General features: G+C 40.0%; 1 protein-coding gene across 1 annotated transcript in view; it reads right to left on the bottom strand.

Moving 5' to 3' along the window:
• LOC138757901 (cytokine-dependent hematopoietic cell linker-like) overlaps positions 1-12,525 on the bottom strand; it is a 121,372-nt gene that overhangs the window by 43,159 nt on the left and 65,688 nt on the right. Inside the window, exon 2 of the mRNA XM_069925993.1 lies at positions 370-553. Within this exon, the coding sequence (XP_069782094.1) occupies positions 370-526 (157 nt within the window). The 5' untranslated portion in view covers positions 527-553. The remainder of the gene's footprint in view (positions 1-369; positions 554-12,525) is intronic.

Here is a 12,525-nt window from a genome sequence, read left to right on the forward strand (position 1 = left end):
TAAGAAATTGACAAGTATATGGATTGGATGGGCCAAATGCAGGTGAGACTAGTGTAAGTGGGACAGTTTGGTTTCATGGGCAAGTTGGACCAAAGGGCCAGTCTCCACGCTCTATGGTTCTATAACAATGTGCAACATGCCGTGTCTTTATGCATAGAATCACTCACAAATGCATATCACAACAAAGCTTCTTATGTTTCAGCTCCAATATCGTTCATTCCTGCATGAAAGAAATGGCAGTGACTTTTATGTTTGATTTTGGTAAATTTAGTACAAACAATTACTTATTTTGTGTGTTGTCAGCATGAGCAGCTTAACATTAGGATATTGAAAGAAAAAGAAAATGTCTGAACCGTTCTGTATAGTTACCTGCATAAACTGATGGCATATTTAATGGCTTAGCAGGACAAATGTTCACATGCCGTAAACCTTCCAGATTTGGGGAAGCTTCGTATTCATAATTGTGGTTGGTATGCTCATTTTCATCTTCATTTGGGAGGTCGTATTCAGATTCACTGTCAGCCATGAACCTCACATTAAGGTCTGTCTGCAGCTGTAGAGGATTAGAATAGTGATCAGAAAAAAAGTTATTAGTTTCTAAGTAATCTGCCGATGTCTATAATGCATCTTTACACAAGAACTGATTGTTCTTGAGCAGAACATCTGCATCTTATCACAGACTTAAGGTCAAACTTGTTTTTAGTATTGGTCATTGTTGATCATATGTTTTTCCAGCTTGCTATCTAGAACAAATGTGCCAGTGGGATCTGGCACTTCACATTCCGGAAACAAATATTATGATCATACGCAATTTTCTCCTTCCCTGAAAATAATACTCAATATCAAACATTACAATTCTGAGATAGTTTTGAGAAATTTGGGAAATTATTAAAAACAACTATTTAGATCCTAGAAATGAATATAGTCAATATTATCACATGGACTTGATATGTTCATCTCAAGGCCTTTTTCAGCTATTAAGATGAGGTGTTAGGGAAATTGTAATCCAGAATACTTGGGGAATTATGGACCATTTATTTAAACATTTGCATGTTTCCAGCCCCTTGCATTTCCATCCACCTCATTCCTAAATTAACCTCATAAGTAATCTCAGATGATGAAACTTTGTTTCAAATACAATGACAGAAGACGCTTTTAAGCATGGATTAACTTTGGTGTTCAAGTGCAATTGTCAGGAAATTGGAGGGACTTTTACCTCGGAAGATAACCATTTCCTATGTACCATCGTTGCTAGACTATTTTTTAGTTGTTTTGCTATATGAACGATAACATGGAAACAATTTTAGAGGGGCAGGACATTATAATAAAGTGTCACAGTAATGATCACAATTCTTCCATATGTACAGCTACATTTTCTTGCGACTCAGTCTGAATGGATGGTTTACCCAAAAGAGTAATTCATTCGATTGTGCACTCTTCTTTCAAAAAAAGTAATAATAAATATGAACCCCCTTCTTCCAAATACGGCTCGCAGATGCAGCATATTCATATTCTTTGGACTTTTGAGGTGCAGAATGATCATAAATCAGAAAGCATGAGTAAAATTAAAGAAATCCACAATGTCCACATTGGATTCCATAAAATAAAATGAGGGTTTATTTGGTTCTTCAGACTTCTCCACTGGGGAGCCATGGACAAACTTGAGCTTATAATATTACAAAGAGAAAATGCATAACTAAATGGAAACAGAGAATAGCAGGAAGGTAGTGTAATGCCAGAACAACTGCTGGAATCCAGGCATGCTTTTCAAATAGTGTTAAAGATACAGAGGCACGAAACTACTCTCCAAAATTACATAGATTTTCTGGTGAGCACCTACCTAATTTTATCATGAGTGAGGCTCTACCAAAAGGGCAGAATTTAAAAGTTTCCCCAGTTCATTTCCAGATTGATTCAGATTCCATTGGGAATGGAAGAGACTTTCAAATAGGTGATGACTAAAGAGTGCTCAAGACGGTGGATTTTGTGGTATCTTCTCTATGATGTGCACCAGAGAATTTGGTCTGGTGATTTATAGATACACCAATTTGCAAGCTAATTCGGAAACTATGAAGTCACGATGGATGTGTGTAAGGATTCCTGTGAGAACAGGTACGTTCCCATCAGCATTCCCAGGGTTCAATGCCTGTGGATTTTTAGGACAGTTTCTTCAAGTAAAACCTATAACAGTGACAAAGATTTCTGTAGAAACCCTGCACACACCTGAGAACTAACAGGTTGGCTTGGATTATGGTCCAAGGTCCCCCAAGTTGTCCCTTAGTTTAGAGAACTGTTCAAGTAGAGTGAATTGAATTGTTTATTTTCACGTGAGGTGTGAAGATTTGTTTTGCATGCTGTTCAGGCAAGTCAACCTCCACATGGTATAGCAGATCGTGGAAGAATGAAAACAATGTTACGATAAAATAAATGTGCAGTGTATAGTGTCACATTAGACAAAATTGCAGGGTATAGGTGTTATGACAAATGTACAGTTAAGCAGTGCAAGGAGTGGGCATTAGTATTGTTGCTCTTGTTTATATCTTCATACACACATGTACATATACACACTTAAACTGTAAATTAAAGACTTGAACTTGAGTATAAAGGTACAATTTTCAAGTATGCATTAAAATATTTAGAAGGAACTCCCACAGATACCTCGACTACATGGCTTCCAACCCTGTCACCTGTAACGATTCCATTCCATTCTCTCAATTCCTCCGTCTCAGTCACATCTGCACCCTGGATGAGGACTTCTATGCCAGATCATCAGAGATGTTCTCCTTCTTCAAACAATATGGCTTTCCCTCTACCACCATCAACTTGGACTCACCCACATATCCTCCATTACCCCCTCCACCCCTTTGTGCAACAAGGACAGAATTCCCTTTGACTCACCTACCAACATATCCTCCTCTGCCATTTCTTCAAACCTACTACATGATCCCACCACTTGACGTATATTCCCCTCTCCTCCCCTTTCCACCTTTTGCAGGGACTTCCCCCTCCATTACTCCCTTGTCCTCCCTCTCCACCAATCATCCTCTTGGGACCTACCCCTGTGAATGCAGGAGATGCTCCACTTATACCCACACTTCCTTCTTCATCACCATTTGGGGGCCAAAATATCCTTCCAAGTGAAGCGTCATTTCACTTGTGAATCTGTAGGGTGTGGTGATATGTATATACTGCTCTGTGTATGAGTGGCTGGCTGGCCCATTGATGACTTGATCCACTGTAACTCCTCCCCTTGTGACCTGGCCATAAAGGTCCCTCCCCCCTTCAAGCACATGGAGTCGGGCCAGCTACAATCTAATGTGTATTAAAGCCCATCGCTCCTCACTCAGTCTTTGGAGTCATTGATAATGCATATCACAGGGGTCATCTACTGCATCTGTTGTGGTCTCCTCTACATCAGAGAGACTGGACACAGACAGGGAGATCTCTTTGTTGAGCATCTCAGGTCTGTCTGCCACAATAGCATGGATCTCCCAGTGGCCACCCATTTTAATTTTCCATCCCATTCCCTTGCCGACATGTCTGTCCATGGTCTCATGTACTGCCAGACTGAGACCACCCATAAATTGAAGGAACAACACCTCATCATCAGTCTAGGCACCCTCCAACTGCCTGGCATTAATATCAACTTCTCTGGCTTTCATTAACCACACTCCCCACCCACCTTGCTTCCCCCTCCCCTTGTCTCTCAATTTTCTGTCTCCTTTCACACAGACATAATAAATTTTATCTCGTCCCTTATGTCATCCAGTTAACCCCTTTTGTTGGTCTGGATTCCTCCCCCATTGCATTCTGAGACTATCTGATATATCCTGCTTCTGTCTTTTCTGATTTTTCCTTGAAGAAGGGCTTAGGCCTGAAACGTCGACAATATATCTTTGTCTCCTATAGATGTTGAATATACCAGCTGAGTTCTTTCAGCATTTAAGTCAGAACAGAGAAGCTGGGATTGGTGTGGCTCTCAGGGAAGAAATTGTGGGAGATCCAACAGAGACAGGCAACAGGGTAGTTAGAAACTGTTCCCTGTGGTGGACAGGAACAAATAAATGAATGAATGTGATTGGCTAAATAAATCAAAACTTGAATGAGAAAACTTTTTTTAACCAAGTGAATGGTGAGGATCTTGAATGTACTACCAATGGATAGGAGAGTCAGATTCAATCATGGCATTTAAAAGGAAATGTCACAAGTATTTGAAAGAAAATCTGGAGAAGGTGAGAGAGTGGGACATTTTGGATTGTTCTTGCATGGAGATCACAGAAACTTGATGGGCCAAATAGCCTCTTTCTATGCTGCAACCTTTCTCTAATTCTGTGGAATAAGAACATAAACATCTTATGATCACAGATCATTGAACAAATTCCAGTTAAGAATAGTGTTAACATAATACTTCCATTGGAACTTTATCTGAATCCATGGGAAGGCATAGAAGGATCCCAGCTTCAGAGACATATCCTTTCCAATGTTTCTCAATAAAGAGAGATGCAGCAAGGAAGATTCCTTTATTCATTTTATGTACCCACTGGATGTCTCCACTGAATGCATGAATCACTATAAAATGTGGGCACTTTGAAACAAAGAGACTATTGTTTTCTTTAAGGTTGGCAAAATCCCAATAAAAGTACACCTTAGATAACAAAATCTGCTAATAAGACCTTTCATATCAATTAGAAAAGTAATTCAGGTCTCAGTTTAACTTCATCCAAAATATAATGTCTTGCCAATGCAGCACTCCTTCAGTATTGCAGTGTAATGCCAACAAAGATGATCTCAGAATGGGTGCATTGGATTTAATTGTTCAAAAGGGAATACAACTATATTATGTATTCTTACTGTAGATTGGTGGATTAAATGAGGAATAAAACACTGATTAATCTGACTTTCACTATTATCTAACATCTGTGTCAGAAACAAGTCCTTACTCAAAGATACAATAGAAATTGTAAATACAAAAGTGTTCAGCATGGATTTTAAAGGGAGGGTCATGCATGGTCAATTTATAGAATTTCTGAAGAAGTCATGAAATTAACAGATAAATTTAATTCAATGAATTTGATATAAATGGATTTTGGGAAGGCCTTCAAGCAGATTTTGCTGATGATTGATGCCAGAACTTGTCAGTTTAGAGGACAAGTAGCAAAATGGGCATCAAACAGGTGGCAAAACACAAATGGGAGTTGAATGCAATTACTCATATTGGGCCATGGTGCTCCATAAGGACCAGTGTTGAAACAGCAATTGTTCATCTCTGACATAAGTGAATTAAACAGGAATTAGAAGAACGGTTTCAGAAACTGTGTTTGACACCAAACTGGAATCTGTAGTCTATAATAGAGTGGAGGATTGCAGCAGAATACAATGAGTTGGAATAGATGGGCAAAATGGTGCGTTGACAAAATTACCTTCAAAACTGATAAAGACTTGAGGTAAAACACAGGATTCTGTTGACACCGTGGTTGTGAAAAAATACACAAGTTTTGGTGAAACTCTGCAGTGCCTTTATGTAGCAAAGGTAAAGGTACATCACCAACGATTTGGGCTTGAGCCCTTCATACTTGATGACTTATTTTGGAGCAAGCATCCTGGAGAATGTGCCTACATTCTTCAAGGAATTATGTAATTAATTGAAAACAAACAACATAATTTATTACGCATCCCAAAGCTATTGATTCACACAGTATGGAAACCAACCCTGTGCTGACCACCAAACAACAATTTAAACTAATTCAACACTAATCCCCAGTAATTTATCCTACATTCGCATCACTTCTCCTTAGATTCTGAACCTCACCTACACACATTAGAGGCCCTTACATAAAGCAAAAAAATCCAAACCTAAATTCTCTGCCCTCATATCAGAAAACTCGCCTTCATGAATGCTCCTCGACCGGCTGCAAGGCGCCGACTCTAATCCTTCTCCAAGGTAGTGTCAGCGGCAGAGCAGGGTGGTCCGCCATGCATCATGAATATATTGCCGCTGCAAGCAGCTGGCTAGGGGTGGGTGTGGTGAAACCACTATTTTATATGTAAATTATACGTTATGTGTGGAATCAGGTGAAAAGGATTAAGACGTTTAACCTGTTGAGCTTGTTCTCCTGCGCAAAGAAGTGTTTTTGTTTTGATCCATGACTAAATTCCATTTAACTATTATTTCATTCCTTGTTTTAAAATACCTAAATCTATCACACTTGGGCTTAATGTGAAACACTAACCAAGTTACTACTTATGAAGAGCTGTCCCAGATTTCTATTCCCTCTCTGCCTGCAGGAGCATCTCCTGATTCCATTTGGTATAGACTTGGCTCTAAATCTTAAACTGTGACCTTCAAGGTCTAGATTCTCCAAGCAGCAGAGACATATTCACTTCATCCACACTCGCAGAATCTCTTAATATCTTAAAACCACACAATAACCATACAAACAAGACCAGAAGTCAATATCAAGCATGGATCACTGGAGCTGTGAGCCGAACTTCTACTTGCTGTGCCATTGTCTCACCCTAGCTGTTGTCTCTGGACATCTGAAAAACCACCTCTTAAACATGTTAACTTCCAGAGAATACAACCCTAGATTTTCTTGGAGATTTGACTCCTGGAGATCAAATCACATTTTTGGAGTCTGTTTTATTTCCTTCAAGGCCAATATATCTTTTTAATAGAGTGATTCAGAAACAGCATGAGCCACACTGCTGGCCCTAGCCAACTCCAAGTAGGAAAACGCTTCAAATTAGAATGCAGGAGGGTAAACCGTCAATAACTGTAAATATTTAAAGTTACTAATTCTTCTCATAAAATAAGATAGAACATTTGGATTTAAAGTTACTTCATTCAAAAATATCAGCACAGTTGTTGATTCATTCTAAATCACGAATGGCACCTACAAATGTTTTGGATGCCTTTTTGCATTTCTTGCTTTATTGTTGACTCGAGAGGTTCAGAAAACTGATTGTATTCATTGGGAACAATTATGGTAATGTTCAGTATTTTGTAAATACCGTGTCATCAATGACAAAGCAAATATAAATACTGTGATTTGGTGATCTTTAGCAGTGAGCATCATTGTAAATCCTCATGGAAGTTATTAGTAGGTGTGGCAGAATGCTGCTATTCAGTGGCAGATGACAGTATTTCCATAATTTTTGTATTCTAATTATGGAAAGATGGGATATGAAGATATAAACTTAAAAAAATCTCCAATGATAATAGAATTGCATAATTATAGGTGCAGTTGATTATAATCATCCTTTCACCAATCAAGTCCAGAAATTACAACTCTTATAATTTAATCAGCTCGCAGAACTTTATCTAGTGAAATATTAGAGACCACTGCTTATGGGACCTGCTCTTTCTGTAGGATCAGAAGGTATGCTTGGGATCTTGTTTAGAATTAATTCAGGGCACCAGTAACATTCTCACAAAATAAGATGTTCAGATGTCCAGAGACAACAGCTAGGGTGATACAATGGCACAGTAAGTAGAAGTTCTGCTCACAGCTCCAGTGATCTATGCTTGATATTGACTTCTGGACTTGTTTGTATGGTTATTGTGTGGCATATACATGAGGAGGTGTCTTAAAAAGGCAGCCTCTATCCTCAAAGACCCCCAATTCCCAGGCCATGCCCTCTTCGCTCCGCTACCATCGAAGAAAGGTACAGGAGCCTAAAGGCGAGCCCTCAGCAGCACAAGGACAGCTTTTTCCCCATTGCCATCAGATTCCTGAATAATCAATGAACCAAAGACACTGCCTTACATTTCGTGCCCTGTTATTATTAGTATAGTAATGTTGTAAGAATGTTATAATATGAATGTTTGCACAATGACGCTGCCCCAAAATGCTGAATTTCACATCTTGTTCATGACAATAAATTCTGATTCTGATTCTATTCACAGCATGGGCTACCCCCCAAACTTCCTCCTGCATCTTGAAGTTAGGGCACTGTAAATTTCCCCTGGTGTGTAAGCAGAGAAGCAGAGGAGTTGATGAACATGTGAGAATTTATAGGGTGTGGGGGAGGAATGGGATTGCTCTCACAGCTGCATAGATTCAATGGGCTGAATGGCATCCATTGATGGGAACTTATGCTCATGTATCTAATGAGCAAAACATGCCAAGTAGCAAATCAGGGGAGATAAACAAAGCTTCATCAATCAATATCTTGACAGCAAGGAAGGAAGGCAGAGAGACCTTGTGCAGGGAATCCAAGAGAGTATGGCCTCTGGAGATTAAGGCACTAACTCCCTTGGGAGAGAAAAAAAACATTTTGACAACAGGCCAAAATTTAAGGAGTACAGAGAGGTTTACAGAGCTGAAGGAAATGACTGATATTGTGATGGAAGTATATGAAAACAAGGATGAAGATGAAATAATTAAAAAATCAGATACAAGTATGCAGAAAATAGTGTACGCTGCATCTGTACAAAGAGTAATAGGAGTTAATGCCCTTTTATTAGAATCATGGGTCCTCTACCAGCATCACCTACGGCTCCTAGAACGCTTCCACCAGCGTTGTCTCCGCTCCATCCTCAACATTCATTGGAGCGACTTCATCCCTAACATCAAAGTACTCGAGATGGCAGTGGCCGACAGCATCGAATCCACGCTGCTGAAGATCCAATTGCGCTGGGTAGGTCATGTCTCCAGAATGGAGGACCATCGCCTTCCCAAGATCGTGTTATATGGCGAGCTCTCCACTGGCCACCGTGACAGAGGCGCACCAACGAAGAGGTACAAGGACTGCCTAAAGAAATCTCTTGGTGCCTGCCACATTGACCACCGCCAGTGGGCTGATATCGCCTCAAACCGTGCATCTTGGCGCCTCACAGTTCGGCGGGCAGCAACCTCCTTTGAAGAAGACCGCAGAGCCCACCTCACTGACAAAAGACAAAGGAGGAAAAACCCAACACCCAACCCCAACCAACCAATTTTCCCCTGCAAACGCTGCAACCGTGTATGCCTATCCCGCATTGGACTTGTCAGCCACAAACGAGCCTGCAGCTGACGTGGACATTTACCTCTCCATAAATCTTCGTCTGCGAAGCCAAGCCAAAGAAAGATTAGAACTTAGTAATCTACCTCACAGTACATGCCTTTTTCTCTACAGTGTTGAGCCAACCTAATAACCTTCTCTAACAGCTGCCTAGAGTCAGTGGCGGACTAACCATTAGTCTGAGTAGGCTTAAGCCTAGGGGCCCGGAAGGGAAGATGGCCTAGCAGGAGAGGGGACCTCAGGCTCCCTGCAGGAACAGGGACATTGGACTCCCAGAAGGAGCATTTGGAGACCCCTAATGGGTTATTTAATATAGCAATGTCACTTTATTCTATTCAATGAAGGGTAGGGCAGGGGTACAAGGTCAGGGGGGCCTAACTAAAGCTCAGCCAGTGGGCCTGGATGATAGCTAATCTACCACTGCCTAGAGTTTCCCTACTGCATAACATTTTATTTTTCGCAGTTCCAGGTACCTATCTAATAGCCTCATGAAAGATCTTATTGTACCTGCCTCCACTGCTGTTGCCGGCAGTCCATTCCATGCACCCACCACTCTGTGGGTAAAATGTATGTCTTACATCTCCCCTGTACTTACTGCCAAGCACCTTAAAACTAAGCACCCCCAAGTTAGACATGTAAACCCTGGCAAAAAAGCCTCTGTCCATCCACACAATCAATACCTCATCATCTTATATACCTCCATCAGGTCACCTCTCATCCTCCATCACTTCAAGTAAAAAATACCAAGTTCACTCAACCTCTCCTTGTAATACATGCTGTCCAATCCAGGTAGCATCCTTGTAAATCTCCTCTGCACTCTCCCTGTAGCTAATGTCAGTGGAGGCACTGCACAGGTTTATAAGGTTGTTAAGAAGGCATATGGTGTCTTGGCCCTCCTTACCCTGCAATTGAGTTCATGCAGCATAAGGTAATGTTACAGCTATATAAAACCTTAGTTCGACCCCACTTGGAATATTATATTCAGTTTTGGTCACCTCACTACAGGAAGTGGTCCTTTCTAGCTCTCCTAAATCCTTGCTTAAGCTCTTTTCTGGTAATCTTGTAATTCTCTTGAGCTCTATCAGTTGCTATCTTCCTAGCCCTCTCAAAGCTTTTCTTCTTCACTAGATTTTCTGCATACCTTGTACACTGTGGTTCTTTTTATCTTTCCACCCTTTCCCTGCCTCAATGGAATTTTTTTTTTCAGAGCACAATGCAAATGTTCTCATTTGGCACCTTTCTTCTAATTACATCTGGTCCCAATTTAAGCTCCCAAGCTCCTGCTTAATAGCATTATATTTTCCCCTGCCCCAATTAAATGTTTTTCCCAAATTGTCCATTCCTGTTCTTCTCCGGCACTATGGCAAAGGAAAGAGAGTTGTGATCACTTTCTCTGAAATCTTCACCCACTGAGAGACCTGACATCTGACCTGGTTCATTTCCCAATACCAGGTCAAGTGTAATCTCTCCTCTACTGATCTATCTACATATTATGCCACTAAGCCTTCCTGAATGCATCTAACAAATTATATTCCATCCAAACCCCTCACTCTAAGATGGTGCTAATCAACGTTAAGAAAGTTAAAATCATCCATCACAACAACTTTACTATTTTTGCAACTTTCTCGAATCTGCCTCCCTATCTACTCCTTGATGTCTCTGTTACTATTGGAAGGTCAATAATATACACCCAGTAGGGTTATTGGAATGGAGTTGTATCTGACAAAAATTGAAAGAATGTTGATGGAAGTTGATGAAAAGTAATAAAACTGAAATGCTAACTGTATTTTTTTTTATCCCCATAAATGTTGAATATTTCCATACTTTTTATTGTGTCAGATTTCCAGCATCTGCAGTTAAAAATTGTTTTTTGAATAAGCTAATTAAAAAATATTTTTAAAATGAAATAAAAATAGAGGGTTATTGTAATGAGCGTCAAAAGAACCAAAGATTTGTTGATCCAAACCAAAGCTTTTATTAACTAAAAGACTGGAGCATATCACAAGTAGGTCGACCAGTCCAGAATGACCCGGTCTGGCTAGGAGGAATCCTTTAAGACCTGCCAGTAGGTGTGGCTACACTCTCAGCCAATCACAGTCATCCTACACTACCATCTGTACATATGTACATTTACACATTGGTGATGTACTATCACAGTTATGAGGTATGAAGGGTTTATACTTCTTTTTGATATGAATACATAGGTTGGCACAACATCTAAGGCTGAAGGACCTGTACTGTGCTGTAATGTTCTATGTTCTGAACTTGCTTCATTGTTTAACTGGGAGCCAATTTAGGTCAGCAAGCTCAGAGCTAATGAATGAATCAGAATTTCTGCCTATTAGGTCTCCGACAGTAGCTTGGGATGATCTCATGTTGATCAAAAGTAGAATGAGGGATGATGACTGCTGGAATAGACAATGCTGAAGGGAGCAAATGCAAGGATAATTCATTCTCCACCACCAACCGCCGTTGCCTAATTTCTGTGTCAGTTTCGGATGCATGTTGGGATGAATACTTCCATGGCATTGCTCAAAAGTCTGCTAAGCTCCTCAAAGTGCTCTTCAACCTGGCCCTGATGCTATTATTGGCATCTTTTCTTCTTTTTACTCTAAACGTCTTACTATAATTTTGAAAATCATGTTTTTTTTTGTGGCTGTAACTCTCCTTCCCAATCAATTGATGTGAACATGTCACGAGAAATTAGATATGAAGGTGCAGGTAAAACTAATGGAAGACAAATTGCTGTACTAATTTTGAAGCAAAATGGGATTTTCTAAAAATGGCTTATAATAGATATCTGTTGAACTCAAACTGGTATGCAGCTGAACACTAATGTATTATTTAAATACTTATTACTGAGATAATTTCGCCTTATCCATTTTTGCCGTTGTCAAAGAGACAGGCAGTGGAATTATCCTTACATTGTATATTTATGTACCTTTTATCCAGAGCTTTCTAAAGCTGCCTCAATCCATCCAAAGCTACTTGCTCATCTGTGAATTAACTAATTAAGAATGTAGGTCATAAAGTCATAGAGTCATCCAGCATGGAATCAAGCTCTTCATCCTGACTCATCTATGTTCATTTCATCTTCTTGCATTTGGCCCATGACCTATTCCATTCCTATCCCAGTCCAACTGTTCTTTAAATGCGGTGATTGCGCCTATCACCTTCTCTGGTAGCTTGTTCCATTTACCCTCCAACCACTCTCTGAAAATCTTGCTCCTTCAATCTTTAAATAATTTTTTCTCACCTTAAATGTACTTTCAAACTCCCCTTCCTTGGAAAAATGACTGTGAATATCTATGCCTCTCATAATTTTATAAACTTCTACAAGGTCACTCTTAGCCTCAATAAGAACTTTCTCAGCAAATGTGTTTATCAGACCACAGACATTCTTATTCAAGTCATTTATATATGACAAATGACAAAAGTCCCATCACTGATCTCCAAGGTACCTCAATGGTTACACACTTCCAATCAGAAAATCAACCTTCCACCACTCTCATCTAACTCCAA

This window comes from Narcine bancroftii, chromosome 3 (assembly GCF_036971445.1).
Source record: "Narcine bancroftii isolate sNarBan1 chromosome 3, sNarBan1.hap1, whole genome shotgun sequence".
NCBI classification, from domain to species: domain Eukaryota; kingdom Metazoa; phylum Chordata; class Chondrichthyes; order Torpediniformes; family Narcinidae; genus Narcine; species Narcine bancroftii.